Here is an 18,759-nt window from a genome sequence, read left to right as displayed (position 1 = left end):
GGTCCCAAGCCCAACTTTTTGCCTGCAGGTATTGGGTGATTCCTCCAGGGCCTAATCAAAATTTCCCATGTGCTTACCCCAGTATTGGGCCATTGGTAGCACTAATTGTCATGTGTCAAAGAAATGAAATAAAATAAGGAAAGAAAGAAAAAGAACTGATGTGATGAAACAAAGCCCCTCCTAAAGCCTGGGGCTAAGATTGTTTCTACCACACCCATCATTTGACTCCCATAATCTATTGGACATAGGAATATAAAACAAGAAGGCCTAGGAGGGGGTGGTAGCCTCATCAGTGAAAATGAAGTTGTGCATGGGCCAGATCCTAATAGAATGTAATGTATGTGGCTGTTTGGATTGGTGGAAAACTCTGGAAAACCATGGAAATAAAATCGATTTCCACGGCTGTCATGTTTGCCCCTGTTTGCGAAAACAAAATTAGGTCTATAAATCGATTCCCATCTCCATGGTTTCCCTCAAGAAATGAGTAAAACAATTTCCAAAAAAAAGTTAAATATAGATTTCTACGTTTAAGAGAGACCACCCTCATTGTTTGACCTTTGACCTTTTAACATTTCCACGGAAATCAAGTGTACTAAAACCAACAAGCTATTGTAGTTTCTTTGCCCACATTTCCATTTCCTTAGATGTGAAGTTACCGCATCCATATGTTTTAAAAAAATTAAAACTAAAATTAAAAAACAACTACAACAAGTTACCATATCCACATTTTGATTTCCAATTCCACCAATCCAACAGGAATAGAAGAGATCAACTAATGGGTAACCTAGACATGGCCAAATATAGCATGCTCGATATCCTACATGCAATTAATTTATTTCCCGCCACAAGAAACATGCTTTTTAGATGGGATGCATGTACACACACATCAATGCTATAATTGGCTGCACTCAGAAGTTAAAAAGAATCGAAATTCAACAACCTCTCTGATAAAAAGTAAATGACCAATGTAGCAGCAAGCTCTATTCCATTTCTAACAAGTGACCACGCCACATAATCACAAGTAACATAGTTTCAAGTCCAACTCCAAACTCGGAACAGCATAAGAGTTCAGCTCATGGTTTTTTGATTCAGCAACTCGAACTGATACAACAGCCCTGAGTCAAGCAGTGGCTTGTCTGAGTGGGGGGTGAGTCCACCGAGTCAATACTGACTCGCAGTTTTGAACTGGATAAAACTCGACCGAGTCTAAGTTGCATCGAATGAGTCACATTCGACTCGGTCAAGTCATCCATCCATGGCTATGCTTGATTGAGCATCTGAACAATTGTTTTAAAACTTGAGAACTAAATTTGACTCAAAAGTCTATCAAGTTGAGTAAAGTCAAGTAACCAGGCCGAGTGAAGTTGAATCCTATGTTTGTTTAGCACCGTCTAAAAAATGGTTGTGACTCTTCAACCAGGTACATGCAAATTTTACAGCAATCTAGACCGTCCAAATCACTAACCCAACTGCAAATGGGGCATCACCCAAAATTTACACTGATATGATAATAGCCACCATTTGATTTTGCACTTTGAATTTGAAGGGCTCACTATTTTCCTTCTTACCATCCATTTGATAGCCATCAATTACACATGAGCGCTTGATTGGTGTGATTAGACATATGATCTATCTACAATGTGACCCACAATTTGGATGGCCTGGATAGCTGTAAATGAATGTCATGCGTGGGAGGACGTGTCACCAACATTTCCAAAATGGTGGTAAACTATCATAGGAGTACAATGTTTTTAATAGCGGTAGTGTGTTTCGTGGTGTTCAACCCTCTGTAGCGTGTATCGTAAATAGCATAGCGTGTAGCTTAAGCTACACGATACTTCTATTTTTTTTAATTTTAAAAATAGGAAAACTATGATAAATAGTTAACAAAAAGCAAAAAATATAAAGATGCCTAACAGATGATTTATTTATTTATTTTATTTTATTTTTCCATTTTTCCATTTTTCCAAATATAAGCATGTTCAAACAAGTTATTAATTATTATTTATCAAAAGCGAATCTACATATATAAAGTTATAGAACAAGTCAAGTAATTATCGCATCAACAACTTTCTAGGCAAACCACTTTAATTAATAATATCGAATTGAAACCACAACTCACAACTCACAAGTATGAAAAGAAATAAAAATCCACCCATTAATAGTATCAAGTACAATATGGATGCCATGTATACAAAGAGGGTGAGGGTTTTTTGAAAACCCTCTTTCAAAACGCTTTTTCTTTTTAGTTTTAAAGGTTTTTAGTGTGTGAGTTTCACACCAACTTTAACAAAGGATCACCACCATTTAAAGTAAAAGTAAACATAAAAAGGTTTGGTTTTAACTTTACATTTTCAGGTTTTATTTTTTATTTTTTAATGATGTGAGTTCTACACAATTTTTTAAAAATAAAACTCGAAAACAAAAATAAATTGTAGCATACACTATATAGCTATAGTGTACGCTACGACCCCTAGGGTGCACAGGGATTTACACTATCTAGCTATGCTACGAACGTTATTTGAAACATAAGGTCCTGTTTGGATGCCTGTAAGTTGGGTAAGTGGGAAGTGACTTACACGGAAGTCACTTACAGGTGGTATTTAGGGGAGAACTTACAGCTTGTAAGTCACTCACAGGCAAATCTACCGAAAAACTGCAGGGCGATGGGGGTGAGAAGTCACTTCCCTGTAAGCCACTTATAGGCTCAACGGTCAGATTTTTAAAAAGAAGGGAAGATGGAGAAACACACTCTCCCTCTTTGCAATCTCTCTCTGTCAGCAACGACCGCCCTCCCTCTCTACAATCTCTCTCTGTCAGCAACGACCGCCCTCCCTCTCTACAATCTCTCTCTGGCTGCAATGACCGCCCTCCCTCTATGCTCATTTTAGGACGTGGTCCCAAAAATTAAGTTGATCCAAATCTCATGTGGACCCCACCACAAAAATAGTTGTGACTAGTTTAATGAACCCACGGGCTGTTTGCCTATTTCTAATGGTGAGGTCCACCTAAGATGGATTCTTTTTATACATTTATTTATTAATATATTAAGGTGGGCCGTATATGGATTCTTTTTATGCATTTATTTATTAATATATTGAGGTGGGCAACACAAATCTTATGCTCCCTTGGATTCTTTTAATGCATTTATTTTTTAATTTTTATTTAATCATGTTCATGCATTTGGATTCTAAAATTTGGACGGTAATGATAATTCTGATTTTGTTATATATGGACCATTTATGTTTAATGGTATGTATTTTTTGACTTAATAATTCCTTAATTTTTAAATTTATTTGCGAAACGAATTCGGATTTCAAGATGGATTAATGTTTCTTAACTTATTAATGTTTTTAAGTTTCTTATCAATGCTTAAATTGAGTTCTTGCTCCATACTATAGATATTTTGAATTCATAGGCCCACTTTTATGGCCCACTTGATAATTAGTTTGGCCTAAAAATTAGCTTAAATATTCATCTTGATGGACTTAATAAAATTACATAGTTGATCCCGTGCATTTTTATATGATCATAACATTTTGAAACAATTCCCTAGTCCAAGTTCTGCTCGATGTGAATATACAATCTTTTACCTGTAAGTAACTTACAGGATACCCAAACAGAAAAACTAACTTACCTGTAAGTGACTTACAGCTTACATCCAAACAGGTTACCTGCAAGTAACTTTCACCTGTAAGTGACTTACAGGTAAGTCACTTGCAGCTTAAAAGAACTTGCAGGCATCCAAACAGGCCCTAAGGAGTGTAAACCTACTTCCATAGTTCAAACCTTATATCCAAAAAGAAAAGAAAAGAAAAGAAAAAAAATTAGTTACCAGATACTCTGGCTGGGTATGATGCTTGATACTCAGGCACTTAGAAATGGTACACATAGCATATATTAGTTAAAATCAAAACCGAATAAATTCTGGAAACTACTGTCGTTAAGCTACAGCCCAAAACTAAAACTGGTTGAACAATCCTAACCTCTGATCTGGACACTTGTTTTGTTGAAATAAGACCAATGGATATTTTTCATTATAAGCCGTCCAATAAATGTCCACCAATCAGATATTCAGATGAGTGAATATGAGTAAGTTTTGGGTCATGACACATCTAAACTGGTATTTGTATGACACGTGTACAATTTGAAGTAATTCCTGAGTGCCAGCGTATCATCCATCACACTCTACCAGAGTATCAAAGATGGAAGAAGAGGTACGAGAATAGCTGACCTTGGTCCCACGCTGCCGGACGATAATGGCACCGGGCTTGGCGACCTGATCGCCGTAGATCTTGACGCCGAGCCTCTGGCCCGGAGAATCCCGACCGTTCTTTGTACTTCCGGCCCCTTTCTTATGGGCGGATTCTATGGTTAGTGGGAATTTTGTAGGAAAAGAGACGGACGTATTGGGACGGGCCACGATGACGGACCCAATATCCCCTTTGAAATGGGAAGATGATGAGATCGAAGATAGGGAGAGGCTTTTGAACGATCCGACGAGACTGAGGATCGTAACAGATGCTGCCATCGGACGGGACCGTATTTTTCTTAGTTGGTTGTGATGAGGAAGAGAGAAGGGATCGACGAGGGAGAGGCTACCAGACCTTATCTTCTTTTCGTGGGAAGCGGATCTCGTACCGAGTAAACTATGTGGGGACGACCGTGAATGTGTCTTTTCAGGGTATGAGACCAAAATTGGGGAACGGATTGGATTGGCTACGCCCCCTGGCACCAGCCAATGGCTGGTGGTCGGTGCTCTGTGGGCCCCATCATGATGTATGTGTTTCATCCATGCCGTCCATGTATTTTTAAATATCATTTTAAACAATGAGACCAAAAATGAGATATATCCCAATCTGAAATGGACCACATTACAGGAATGAGCATTGAATGAGCGTCAACCATTAAAAGTTTTGGATCAAGATGACTTTTGTTTTTCCCCTTAATCTGGGCCTGTATGACTTAATAAACCGATAGGCTGTCAAATAAACAGTAAAGTGGGCCTTAGGAGGATTTTAGTGATGGATATCCAATCACTATTGTTTTCATGTGGTGTGGTCCACGTGAGATTTATATACCTTTCATTTTTGGATAAATCCCCAAAATGATCCTTGTGGTGTGGTCCGCGTGAGATTTATATACCTCTCATTTTTGGGATAAATACCTAAAACGATCTTTAAAAATGGATGAACGAATGGATGAAATACATACATCATGGTGGGGCTCACATAGCACCGACCACCAGCAGCGGGGTTGATGTCAGGGGGAGTAGCCAATCCGTTTCCCCAAAATTGAAGCATATCCGAAGATCCAGTGGACCATGCCACGGGAAAAAGTGGGGACAATGACCTCTACCGTTGAAATTTTCGTACGGCCCACAGTCATGTGTATTTGTCATCCAACGGTTTTACCTGGGCAGGAGGGATGAAGCTGATTCAGTTGTTTTATCCGTGTCTTGATAATGGTTGCATTTGATTGTAATGATGATAATTCGACATTATTTAATTTATCCAGTGTATAATTATAGTGATGTCAATTTTACATTGATTTTAAATCTTTTGGTTGACATAAACATACAAATTTTAATTTCCTACATGGTGATTGGTCGTCCTCATTGGTCTGTATCATCATTCACCTTATCAACACTCAACTGTATTTTGTGTGTGATGATGTAGCCCAATTAGATATCAATAAATATAAACTTTCTGTTTGTTGCAAGCAATAATCCTTTCTTTTATATTAACTTACTCGTCTACTTAATGTATCTTTATTTGACTAACCATTCACGTATTGTTTTGGCAACAGGACATAGTAATAATGACATTTTATCTTATGCCATAGGTAATAATAATAATAACAACAACAATAATAATAAAATACATACCTTGATGTTGCAATGTGTGGCCACTGAGTGGACTAATTTTTGGTCATCCATCTACCTTGGTAACATCATCTTTTGAAGGATTTATAATGCTAAGTGTCTTCATCCAAATTGTTCCCTCCATAGGTAGCCCGCCTAATTTCCTTATCAATGTGATTTTTGGGTCCCTCGGATTAAGGCTAAAGGTTGGGTTGGATTGGTGCTCAACCCTAACTCAACCCAAGGTTCATATACCTCAACCCTAACTCAACCCAACCCATCCTCGGGTTGGGAATTCTCAACCCAAATTCAACCTAAGCGAGCTCGATCGAGTAGGTCGGGCGGATACATGCCAATATTTTCGTTATTACAGTAGTTTATTACATTTAAATACACGTCTTATTTTTTTGTACCTTTGATTTTCTTAATTATATATATGATTATTATCATAAATAACTTCATTTTTTCTAAATAAACAAGCTAGAATATAGGACAACTACTCCTTTAAAAGTTGCGTTGTGTAAAACGCAGTCGATTTTGGAGAGATAAATTCGACATATCTTGTTAGCTTCGGTCATTGGAAATAACGTGTATTAATGAGACCCAACAACATTTGAATTTCCTATGCCTTCAACATAGACGAGCCTCACTCAATTATATATTGATTAGGTTCGAGTCAGGTCAGGCAACTCGAGACCTCAACCCAAGCCCGACCCAAGTTTTATCAGGTTGGTGTTTGTATAACTTAAGCCTAAAACCTAACCCAATACACCCTGCTCAAGCCCAACCTAATGTCCGATCAGTCACGGGTCGGTCGAGTTGAACCCACCTGACTTTCAGCCCCACCTCAGATGATATTAGGAGCGTGCATGATGGATGGATTGGATGTTATGAAAACATAGTGATGTCCCAACATCTGACATTGTAAGTTGAGTTTCACCCAAAAGCTCCAATTGGGTCTAGCTTCATTTATTCAATGCAGTAGGTGATATGCAGACACCTATAAATGAATTAGGATCTTTGCTCGCCACAAGTAAAAAAATTACACTTTCTTGTATCAAGATTGGTCCATATTGTTACTTAGTATGACCTTGTCAGCAAATGCAGTGTGTGATAATGTGGTCCAATTAATTTGCAACAAGTAGTATTTTCCTACCAGCGGAGAATAGAGGAGCAAATTGAATGGTCCAAATTATAAGTAAAATAATAGTAGGCAGTTATTGGAAGTTAGAAAAATATACAATGGTACTATTTCGCTGAATAGTCTTTCACATCCCAAATAACATCCAAAAAGAAAATAAAATTGACAAAAGCTGACCAATCCTGAAGATTTTAATATAAAATATATCAATATTTAAAATTTAATTAAAAAAGTGTTCTTACTTAGGTAAATTATGAAAATACACCCGCGTAGTCGGATACGCTGAATCCGATTGGAAGTCGGGTAGTAGGATAACGGGGTAAAAATTTTTTAATGGTAGAAGTCTCATAACCACTTCCATATCCGATTATCTCGGGCTAAACGGGTATATATTCCCTGGCCTTCGAACCCCGGGACGGATTAGTCGAGGCCTTGACCGTGGGCCTACCTCAATGTATGCGTTGTATATCCACACCGTCCATCCGTTTTTCCAGATCATCTTAGGATATGATTTCAAAAACGAGGCTGATCCAAATCTGAAGTGGAGCACACAGCGGGGATTGAATTCCCACCGTAAAAACTTCTCGGGGCCACACAAGTTTCGGATCCAGCTGCTATTTGTGTTTTACCTTCGTCCAGGTCCGTCTGTGACTGTCCGACCTAATCAACAGGTTGGTTGGAAAAAAAACATTACATGGGGCACTAGGAATTTTTTAACGGTGAACGTTCAATCCATCCTATTTTCCTGTGGTGTGGTCCCACTGAGATTTTTATGTGCATCATTTTTTGTAAATCCCCTTAAATAAGCTGGAAAATCGGATGGACGGTGTGGATACAAACAAATACATATAGGAGGGCCCCACCCTCCACGGTCAGGCCCTCACCCACCAAGCTGTTAACCTGACTCACCTAATTCGCGCCCTCCTACTCCAAGAGCCGAAAGCTGAAAAGTTTACCGGCTGAGCCGGTGGAATTACCCGTTGCTGCCAGTTACCTACCGCTCCTCCTCCTCGTGTCTCTCTCTCCCCGCCATCATCAGATCTTCTCTGAGAAAACGGAGGAATAGAAGAAGAGAGAAGAAGATGAAAGAGAGAGCAGCACGCCTATACAGAGAACCTAACCCTCAAGAAGAAGAAGAAGAAGAGGAAGAAGAAGAAGAAGATGATGAAGACGACGACGACGACGGTGATGATGAGGATGAAGAAGAGGATGACAGGAAGGAAAATCTCAATCTTACAGGTTTTTTTTTCTCTCTCTCTCTACAATCTGAAGTGGAAATCTAACCCACGCCATGTGCACAGCCTACTTAACATGTTGCCCTGTTGAAATTTGGAAGCGCCAACAATCAATTTAACTGATCTGGAGACCGTTCATTGGGTGGGCGCCACCACGGATGGATTACAGCTTGATTATCTTGGTAATTGGACGGTCATAACTGTCTGATCGTTTTGTTTCCAAATGGATAGTAAATACTACTGCTACTACTTAAAAAAAAAAAAAAAACACTACCAAATGGAACGTTAGGATCGCTTGATACCATTTTGTGTCGTTGTTGCTTATTGGATGGACGGTGCAGATTACAGACTGGCGGGGCAGCGCATTGATACTTTAATGGCATCCATCATTTTATCTTATTCTATTCTGATCAAAGAGGAATTGCATGTATGCCAAATGCATCTTTGCACAGTTATACATGGATTTTCAGTTCTGGCAAGTGGGGCCTGTGGTTCGGTAATCCAGACTATTGGTCTGCTGCATCCTGTTGTAGGTGGGGGGCATGTCACTAAAATCTCTAGGATTGGCATTCTAGCACCAATATTGGGACTTTTTCAGTTGAATGTGGGCTGTTGATGTACTTCTCTTCTCAATCGTCTATTTGTACCTCTAGGCTGCTAATTGAAAGGTCGTGATCGCCCTATCAAGGTCCATCTTTGGTGGGACACAATTGACCAATGGTCTAGATTGCCGACCTGCGGGCCCCATTTGCTAGAATTGAGAACCTGCTTAATTCTTCCTGATCAAAATCATCTCTTCCGAACACTCAAAAAACTGTGACTTTGTGTGCTGGCATTTTTTGTGATGTTGCTTTTGCAGTTGTTGGTCATGAACGTAACCCCATGGAAACCACCCCAAACCAATATCACCTGTTGAATAGATCCCATTCCAGTTCAGAAGATGTTGGAACCGATGCAGGTGAAGACAATAAAACAATGGACAATTCCCTAGGGAGGGAGCTGATTGTATCCCAAGGAATCTCGAATCTTGAACCGCGTGTTGGTATGGAATTTGATTCTGAAGAGGCAGCGAGGATATTCTACAATGCATATGCTCGGCGTGTGGGGTTTAGCATTCGTGCAAGTGACTTCTATCGCTCTAAGCGCACTGGAAAGCTCACCTCTCGCAAATTTGTATGTGCAAGAGAGGGTTTTCATAAAAGGAAAGACATGCTCAAACGGCCGCGTGCAAGCAACAGGGAAGGTTGCAAGGCGTCGATGCAAGTCAAGAAACAAGATTCTGGGAAGTGGGTTATTGTAAAAGTTCTAAAGGATCACAATCATGAATTGGCTGCTTCCAAAAAAGTGCATTCACTTCGATCTCATAGGCATTTATATCATGCGGCGAAAAGCTTGGTCGAGTCATTTGAAGAAGCGGAAGTAGCCTCCGGTCGCACTAGATCAATGTCTAGGGAAAAATCTCATTTCACCGAGCGGGATTGTGGAAAGTCTATTAGAAGTGGCCAGCAGAGTAGTCTTGGAAGAGATGCTCAGAATCTCCTTGACTATTTCAAGCGTGTGCAAGCTGAGAATCCTGCATTCTTCTATGCTATACAAGTTGATGAGTGTCAGTGTATGAGAAATGTTTTCTGGGCTGATGCAAGATCTAGGATGGCTTACAAATACTTTGGTGATGTGGTCAACCTTGACATGACATATAAGATGAATCAGTATCGATTGTCATTTGTTTCATTTACGGGAGTTAATCATCATCTACAAACAGTGTTGTTTGGATGCGCACTTCTAACAGATGAATCTGAATCTTCTTTTGTTTGGCTATTTAACACATGGGTTGCAGCTATGTCCCGACGGCATCCAAACACGATAGTTACGAATCGAGATAAATGTGTTCGGGCAGCGATTGCACGGGTTCTTCAGGGAACCCGTCACTGTTTTTGCAAGTGGCATGTAATAAGGGAAGTTCTAGAGAAGGTGTCTCCTGTATTTCATGCACATCGAAATTTTGAACCGGAACTCAATAAGTGTATCAACCTCACAGAGACAATTGACGAGTTTGAATTAAGTTGGGGGTCACTCCTTAATAGATATAATCTTGGAGAGAATGAATGGCTTCAATCACTGTATGATGTACGTCGACAATGGGTGCCAGTGTACTTACGAGACACTTTCTTTGCACAAGTGTCCACAACCCATCAAAACGAAAATATAAATTCTTTCTTTGATGGGTATGTGAATGCACAAACAACTCTCCAAGAGTTTCTAAGGCAGTACGAGAAAGCTCTAGAGAGTTGTTACCAGAAAGAAGTTGAAGCGGACATGGAAACAATTCACACCAAACCGTTTTTGAAGACAGCATCACCTATAGAAAGACAAGCAGCAGGTCTTTATACGAGGAAAATATTTATGAAATTTCAGGAGGAGCTATTTGAAACATGTGCTTATATTGCAGACAAATTTGAGGAAGATGGGGCTGTGAACTTGTATAAGGTGGCGAAATTCGGAGAAGACCACAAGGCTTGCACCGTTGCATTTAATATTTCTGAGCTAATGGCAAGTTGTAGTTGCAGGATGTTCGAGTCTTCTGGCATTCTTTGTAGACATGTATTAACGGTATTCAGGGTAGTGAATGTTCTTAGCCTCCCATCCCATTACATCTGGAAAAGGTGGACACGAAATGCTAAGAGTGGGATTGCACTAGATGAACGAGGAACTGAACGTGAATCTTTAACCTTGCGATACAACAGTCTTTTCCAAGGGGCCATTAAACTTGCAGAGGAAGGGGCAACATCTGTTGACATTTATGATGTGGCAGTACGTGCTTTGCGAGAGGCTTTGGATAAAGTTGCTGCTGCAAAAAATAATGTTGTGAGGGTTGTGCATCAAGACACTCAGGCGTTTGAAAATTATCATGGCGACAATACCAGTGAAGGAAGTCAAGCGGAGAATACAATGGACCAAATATCACCAGAGCAAATACCAAAATCAAAAGGAATCACGTTGAATTCAAGATTTAAGCCTGGGCTGGAGAAGGCCATACGAAAGACAAGGACTTGTGTTATATGCAACCAGTCCAATCATAACTGTCGTATCTGCCCAAAATTGAAGGTCATAGGGTCGAAAGCTATTGGAGACAGTGAAATGGTTAGATATTTCATTCAAATCTCAGTATATTTTCCATCACTTCAAATGAAACAATTCTTATATAATTGTTTCTCACTTGATGAAGGGACACTCTTCTCGGGGCGTGTCTTACATTGTGGGTCAAAGTAGCACCCAGGACAGCTGTACAAAAAGTTGCAGGTAAACACATTGATGTCAAATATATACGTGGCATGCTAGCATGGTTCACGCATCTGTTTGCAAGCCATGAACTTGCCTCCAAATACCACTTAAAAGGCACATTTTCATCTTGTATTGACCAAAATGCCCCTTTTAAGCAGGTTGCAGGGGTGAGCTTGGGATGTATCATCCCAGGCCATGCCTTGCTGGAAAAATTCATCATTCATAGTTGCTATGAAATAAATGATTGCCCCAAACTTAAATTTATTTACTTGAATACTTCTATATCCAATATTGTAATGTGAACTTTTTGAAGTTTTAACTATAACTTTTTCTAAGTTTATGTTTTGATTCTTATCAGCAGGGATGCTTAATTCAGTGTATTGGCTTGAGTTTCTTTAGAAGAGTTTTTCTGGGTAAGTTTCTACAGATTTTTGAACTCATTTACTTAAACAAACAGAATAGACCCTGTGTTTGGCGGTGAGTAGGACAGTATTAGAAGAACAATTTAGAATTACATATTCGACAATTTTCTGTGCAATGTTTATGCTTTTAGGATTGCTATTCTCGCAGCTTTTAGTTTCTGCTTCATACCGGTTGATACTTTGCAAATTCATTGTGATTTTAAAATTTGGGGAATTCTAATTGCACAGGAGTTAGCAGTTAGCACGCATCCTGATACACAGGATTCCCATGTCACATGGAAGACATCTACATGATCCATACAGCTTTTCCAATCGCCCCCACCATGAATGGCCCATGATCCAAAAAATGGGCTGATTGGAAGGTCCTAATTGCTGGATTGGAAGAGATGGGCAGTGATCATTTTCTTCGTCAAATCAAGCAACTAGGATCTTCTTATCTGCCTGATTTATGTGCTATTGATCATTCATGATGGGGCCTGATGAACTAGTGATATGGATCTTGTACATTTCTGCCACATGTCCCCATCGGAACTCGGGTGCATTGAGTCTAACAAATCATGTGCAATTACAATTTCTTTGGTGCGTGATTTTGGCTTCTTGGTTAAGGTGCTGTGGAGCAGATTGTGATTGTGCCACATTTAAATGGTGCCTGCTTTAAATTGAAAGCAGTGCTTTGTTGGGAATTGCAGCAACCTCATTTGACATTGAGCAGAATGGATAAAATCCATCAAACTGGCTTGAAATTGAAAGTGAGCTTGCTTCTTCAATAAACAAAAATCACAATAACCATTTCTGCCAATGGCAATGGCTACATAGTGCAAGTATAGTGACTTCCAGATCCCTAGAACCTTTTCCCGGCTTGGTCAAAGATTTTTGCCTAGTAAATTTCTGAATAACTCAAGAAGTCTGAAGCTTTGTTTATTTCATCAAATAAATGAAGTTCTGCAATTGGTAGGAGAGAGAGATGGAACAAATCAGTGGGAAATTTGTGACATTATATCTAATGCTTTCTGTCAATATTGAATGCTTTTATCTTGTTTTTGCTGGGAAGGATTACTTTATGCTTCCAACCATTTATCATCTTCAGTCTGTATACTGTTCAATTAGAGGAGGAGCCAACGACTTCATAGTGCAAAATCAGTCACATGGTCTTTGGTGTCTGTTGTTCAGGTTGCATCTGGAAGACACTAAAGTCAATATGATTCATTAGCACCAAAACGTGTGTGAGGTTTGTTTGGGGCCTTCCCTCACATATCTTCCTTGTGATTTGGGGTAGAAAAAGTGGGATGGAAGTCTGAGAAGAGAGCTATTATCTGTGCAGCGCCAATGAAAATAGCACCTTTTGGGTTGAAAACCTGCCAACTGCAATTAGTTGCCACATCCAAAAATTACCTCATTTCTTGAAGAAAGTAGACCACTTTGGATGGGTTATTATTGAAGTCCTTGTTCCCAATCTCAACAATGATTCTTTAAAGCCTGGTCTATTACTTTCATATGACATACGTGATTCCTTTGCATGGTTCGTTTTCTCAGTGATGGATGTTGTCTTCTGCAAATGTAGGAATTTTGTAATATCTTATTACACCTGGGCTTGAATATGGAGGGAGAGTGTTGACATGCTGTAAGTACTGTTTATTGCAACTCATCGTTTCATCTGCTTCTTTAGCTGCTTTAGAGTGCATTTGAGTCTACCACCACCTTGTGGTTGGAGTGACTTCTCTTAGTCAAGACACATAATATTTGGCTAGCGTGAGAAATGGAGGCCACTTTAGGTGGGCTTCTGTTCTCCCCTACTTTTTTCCCACCCTAAATCACAAGTGAGTTAAGAACGGGAAGGTCACCCAGTTCTTGCTCCATCGTTATTTGGAGGTAGTGCATATTGTCTGCTTTGAGAACAGCTAACACTCACTCATATCCTTAGCAAGATAAGAATCATCACTTAATGCGCTTACTTTTCTTTCTAACAGTGCTTTTGTTATGGAGGACTTCATTCTACATCTGCATAGCTGCCAGCTAAAACTGCCACACAGAAGAATTTACTGTCAGAGTTGGCCTTGGAACAGTCCTTGCAGATAGCCCTGTAGCAGTCCTTTGGGGCTATTGGATTGTGTATTCCTGTTTTGTTCATATCAGATTGTACTCAAATACCAACTGTAGAGCAGCAATGTATATAACGTGCACTGGTTAGGAGCTTCGAGCTAAGCTGCTGCGACAGTTTGGGAAAGATACAAGTTTTGTGTGTGATTCAAGTATTGTATGTCTACTTTATTTCAGTTTGAAATGGCATTCGTTTACGAGGAATAATAGGGTCCCGACTCCTGAATGGCAGTAAATATAGTCTGATGATGCTTCCAATTTGGTACATATGGGTTCGTAGTTTGACAATCATGAGATTCAAGACCGTTGATCTGGTGGATCATTGAGAGATGAGGGTTGCCTGAAGATGACCGTTGATCTGGTGGATCATTGAGAGATGAGGGTTGCCAGAAGATGTCCCTGATTGGAAGATCTTTACCCTATGCTTGAAGACCAACAAATAGATAATTGAGAAAAAAAAAAGAAGGCAACATTCCACATTCAGAGGAAGAAGGCAAAAGATCGAAGGATTATAATATTCCAGCCTAGGATATTTTTGGGGCACCCACCAAGGCCCATCAGATCAACAGACTGATCACTGAACAATGGGCCCTAACACATACTTAAATGAAAGCATCAACAAACTGTACATTTGCTAAGGCTCAAGATCCCTTAATTCCTCTTCTTCTTTTTTCTGCATATTTGATTTGTATAATTGGAGCTGTACTGGGGATGGATTGGATCCGTTGTTAACTCACATGTAACTTGGTATCAGTAAGAAAGAAGGGGTTGTGATGCAAGATTTGCGTTCTTGTTAAATTTGAGAAAAACTCCATGTACCAAGATTTGCGTTCGGGTCTGGAGCTCCGGGTCCACTTTCAACCCGTACCCGATGTGATCCGATGGCGTGTGCCCCTTTTACCTTAACTGAAACCGACGAATCATATAAAACCAACCCTGTCCCTTCATCCATTCCCCAGATTCATCCAAATCCTACACCCGAAAACACATTTACTCAAATCCTCAAGCCTACCTACCCTCACCTCCCATCCCCTTCCTCCTCAGTTCAGAACCTCTCCCCTTCTGACACGGGTGACATGCTCTCTAGAGGGGAAGACTCTGAGAGTCGTCTGTCAGAACCTCAGTCCTACCCCTCTCTCCTTGCTTCCCCAGCCTTCTCTGGTCCTTGCTCGAGGGACTGGACGGATATGGGTCCCATTACGCTATTCCAAGAGGACACTGCTGGAGATGTGATAGTTGCAGAGCCCCTTCAGACGTGTGCCGAATCTCCTCATCAGCACCATGCGAATGGTGCCATGATCTCAACCGAAGGAAAGAGTAGAGAGGAAATTTTCGATGAGATCCAGAATAAGAAATGGATCAGAGATGCGATCGGTCGTATTGGACGATCCCTTGGATTGTCTTTTGGAAACAGATCTGAGGACTACACTGCCCTGTTTCAATGGATCGAAAATAGGGGAAGACCCCTTCCCCCCCTTCCTCCTAATAGAACGCCTTTCAGATGGGTCCCTAGATCTTCCAGCAATCGCAAACTGCAGAGTTTGCAGCCAAGTCCAGGATTGCTAACTTCGTCCGGTGCTAGGCGTGGACGTAAGACATATCGGGGCAGCTCGGTGCCCCAATGAATATTCTTTCTTAGAATGTGAGGGGAGTGGGCTCTAAGCAGAAACGTCGTCTAATTAAGGAGTCCATTGGGAGGAAAGACCCAGAGGTCATTTGCCTTCAGGAAACTATAGTTTCTCGATTCCCGGGTAAGCTGTTGGCTACTCTTTGGACAACCAAGGATGCAAAGTTTGTTAGGCTCGATGCGGATGGCTCGTCGGAAGGCATCCTTATTGCTTGGAAGGAAGTCCTCCAAATGGGACCTTCTATCCTCCTCTTCAGGTGCCTTCTCTGTGATGGTTACCCTTTAAGATAAGTTATCGAACTTTTCTTGCATCGCTGTTGCTGTTTATGGTCCTAACGACGATTCCTGTAGATCATTATTTTGGGATGAATTGACTTCTGTTAGATAGTCATTTTCAGGGCCTTGTTGTTTTGTCGGCGACTTCAATGTCGTTCGTTTCGCTGCTGAGCATTCCAGACAACATAGAGCGACCTCGGCTATTGAAGCTTTTTCTGTCTGGATCCAGTCCCAGGAGCTGGTAGACCTTTCGATGTCTGGAGCGAAATTCACGTGGTTCAATGGCCGCAGGGTGCAAATCCAATCTCGATTGGACAGATTCCTCTTATCCGCTGATTGGTTGGAGGCCTTCCCTTCAACCTGCCAGAGAGCTTTGCCCAAAACTACGTCTGATCATTGTCCGATTCTCCTTTTTGTGGAAGACGAAATTGGGGGCCTAAACCCTTCAAATTGAATGCTGCGTGGCTCCAAATTAATGGTTTCCACCAGCAGATTGAGAGATGGTGGCCCACATTTCAGACCGACGGTTTTGCTGGTCATAGGCTACTTTGTAAACTTCGGCTGCTCAAGGGGAAGATCAAAGAATGGAAGGATGGCGAATATCGTAAGCGCCTAAACGAATTTGAAGCCTTATTCGCTGAGCTGCAGCAACTCGACTTAGACGCTGAAGGTAAACCCATATCCTTAGAAACACTATCCAGACATATCCAGATCATTCAATCCATCTCTTCCAGAGTGTTCGAGGATGAATTATCATGGAGGCTGAAATCGAGGGCTAGATGGATCTCAGAGGGTGATAAAAACACCAAATATTTCCACAGTGTGGCCAATATGCGAGCGTGTGTCAAAGCCATTCGGAGTAAAACCGTCGAAGGAATGCAGATCGAAGATAAACAAGAAATAGCCGAGCATGCAATTTCTCATTTCAAATCCCTGCTATCTTCTGATGATTGGTCCAAGCCTCGCCTTGATGGCCTCTCTTTTAACTCTTGATCAAGCTGAGGCTGATCTACTTGAGGATGAGTTTACAAAAGAAGAAGTTGAAGCTGCTATAAATTCGCTGGGAGGAGACAAGTCTCCAGGTCCGGATGCTTTCCTGATGTTGTTCTTCCAAGTGTTCTGGAACACCATACGTAACGACATAATGGATTTTCTACCTGAATTTCATCAGAGGGGCAAATTATCCAAAGGCATGGGAGCCTCTTTCATTTCGTTAATCCCCAAAGTTGCGGGCGCAAGTTCTTTCTCTGAATTTAGACCCATCTGCCTGATCGGAGGTCCTTATAAAATATTGGCAAAAATCCTGTCTTACAGGCTGTCCAAAATCATGGGGAAGCTTATTTTGAAATACTAGAACGCTTTCATCAAGGGCAGGCAGATCATTGATTGTGCCCTCATCGCTAATGAATGTCTCCATTCGAGCCACAAGAGGGGAGTGAAGTGTATTTTTTGTAAGATTGATATTGAGAAAGCATATGATCATGTCGACTGGGGGTTTCTTCAATACATGCTATTCCGAATGGGGTTTGGTGAGAAGTGGAGAAGGTGGATCAAGGCGTGTCTCGAATTAGCTCACTTTTCGGTCCTTATCAATGGCGCCCCCCAAAGGTTTCTTTGCCAGCTCAAGGGGTATCCGTCAAGGGGACCCTCTTTCCCCTCTCCTATTCCTTGTAGTGGGCAAAGCTCTCTCTCAGATGCTGATAAATGGCCAGAACTCAAGGATTCTTAAAGGAATCACTATGCCTAGTGTCGCCACCCCGGTTTCTCAATTCAATTTGCAGACGACACCATCATTCTATCTGAAGCTGATCCGATTCTCATTGAAAATCTTCAGACGACCCTTCGATGCTTTGAAGCGGTTTTGGGGCTGAGAATCAATATGGCAAAATAAAAAATATTCGGGGTAAACATAGATGATGCTGATCTGGCTAGGTACGCCGTACGCTAGCTTATTAGGGTGTCCTTCTACTTCCTTCCCTACAACTTTTGTAGGTCTGCCCCTGGCCTTTAGGCCTCCCCTGATTTCGATGTGGGACTCGATCATCAATAAATTCCAAAAAATGCTCGCCACATGGAAGTGCCAATACTTATCTATGGGAGGGATACTCACTCTCAAACCTTCCAACGTACTTCATGTCCTTATTCAGGTGCCCGGCGTCGGTCTTGGATCGTATCAACAAGCTCAGAAGAGACTTCCTCTGGTGTGGTAAGGAGAACCAGAAGAAGCTGCGTCTCCTTGAATGGCATCGGGTCTGCAAACATTTTCGGGAAGGGGGGGCCAGCATAAAAAATTTGAAAATCATGAACAAGGCTCTCCTAGGGAAATGGACTTGGAGATTGGGTTCTGAGGAAGACGTGCTGTGGAATAACATCATTAAAGGAAAATACGAAACTTCTCCTGGTGGTTGGTGGACTAAAGACTCCTCTGCGTACAAAGCCTCTTTCATTTGGAAAGGGATCCTGCGCTCCAAACAAGCTGTGGTTGACAATAGAGGTTTCAAAATGGGAAAGGGATCACCTATTTGCTTCTGGGAAGACCTGTGGGTTGGGGACGTGCTGCTGAAATTTAAATTCCCGAACTTATACAGCCTGGCCCCTGACAGGAAGATCTCGTTCGATAGATGCTATGAGCAGACTGATGCCGGATTTGTGTGGGATGCTAAGTGCACTCGGAACCTTCATGATTGGGAGGTCAACGAGTTCGTGGGGCTGCTCAACTATATCGCTACTATGGTTCCTGATCCATCCACTCCAGATAAGCTGATTTGGATTAGGGATAAATCCAGCGTCTTTTTGGTTAAATCCCTTTACTCTTA

At 41.1% G+C, this 18,759-nt stretch overlaps 2 protein-coding genes across 12 annotated transcripts in view; one reads left to right on the top strand and one right to left on the bottom strand.

Annotated features, from left to right (window-relative positions):
- LOC131246738 (large ribosomal subunit protein bL27c) overlaps positions 1–4,636 on the bottom strand; it is an 82,795-nt gene extending 78,159 nt beyond the window's left edge. For all 4 annotated transcript variants that reach the window (XR_009171486.1, XM_058247116.1, XM_058247117.1 and 1 more), the window contains exon 1: positions 4,235–4,636. Coding sequence is in view for 3 of the 4 variants with exons in the window: in XM_058247116.1 (XP_058103099.1) it covers positions 4,235–4,531 (297 nt within the window). In the remaining variant the exon portion in view is untranslated. The remainder of the gene's footprint in view (positions 1–4,234) is intronic.
- A 3,317-nt stretch (positions 4,637–7,953) lies between these two features.
- LOC131246737 (protein FAR1-RELATED SEQUENCE 5-like) lies at positions 7,954–14,216 on the top strand. Of its 8 annotated transcripts, none has more exons than XR_009171484.1 (7): positions 7,954–8,243; positions 9,099–11,380; positions 11,466–11,539; positions 11,883–11,934; positions 13,114–13,171; positions 13,505–13,564; positions 13,911–14,216. XR_009171484.1 is itself a non-coding variant. In XM_058247114.1 (5 exons), the coding sequence occupies exons 1-4, from the start codon at positions 8,087–8,089 to the stop codon at positions 11,890–11,892; spliced, it is 2,523 nt and encodes an 840-aa protein (XP_058103097.1). In that variant the 5' UTR covers positions 7,954–8,086; the 3' UTR covers positions 11,893–11,934; positions 13,114–13,441. The 8 variants fall into 8 exon arrangements, 2 of the variants coding, with proteins under 2 accessions (XP_058103097.1, XP_058103095.1); XR_009171481.1 differs by having other exon boundaries at positions 11,880–11,934; XR_009171483.1 differs by lacking the exon at positions 13,114–13,171.
- Positions 14,217–18,759: the final 4,543 nt, after the last annotated feature.

Source organism: Magnolia sinica, chromosome 5 (genome assembly GCF_029962835.1).
Source record: "Magnolia sinica isolate HGM2019 chromosome 5, MsV1, whole genome shotgun sequence".
Lineage (NCBI taxonomy): Eukaryota > Viridiplantae > Streptophyta > Magnoliopsida > Magnoliales > Magnoliaceae > Magnolia > Magnolia sinica.
The sequence above is the reverse complement of the archived record's forward strand: the minus strand, read 5'-3'. Positions and strand labels throughout refer to the sequence as shown.

What these genes read in the sequence shown, in the direction of transcription:
- LOC131246737 (XM_058247112.1), top strand. Translation starts at nt 8,087, where the DNA reads ATGAAAGAGAGAGCAGCACGCCTATACAGAGAACCTAACCCTCAAGAA. An exon ending in GGAAAATCTCAATCTTACAG is followed by an intron (nt 8,244 to 9,098) that starts GTTTTTTTTTCT and finishes TTGCTTTTGCAG; the next exon opens with TTGTTGGTCATGAACGTAAC. An exon ending in CTATTGGAGACAGTGAAATG is followed by an intron (nt 11,381 to 11,465) that starts GTTAGATATTTC and finishes CACTTGATGAAG; the next exon opens with GGACACTCTTCTCGGGGCGT.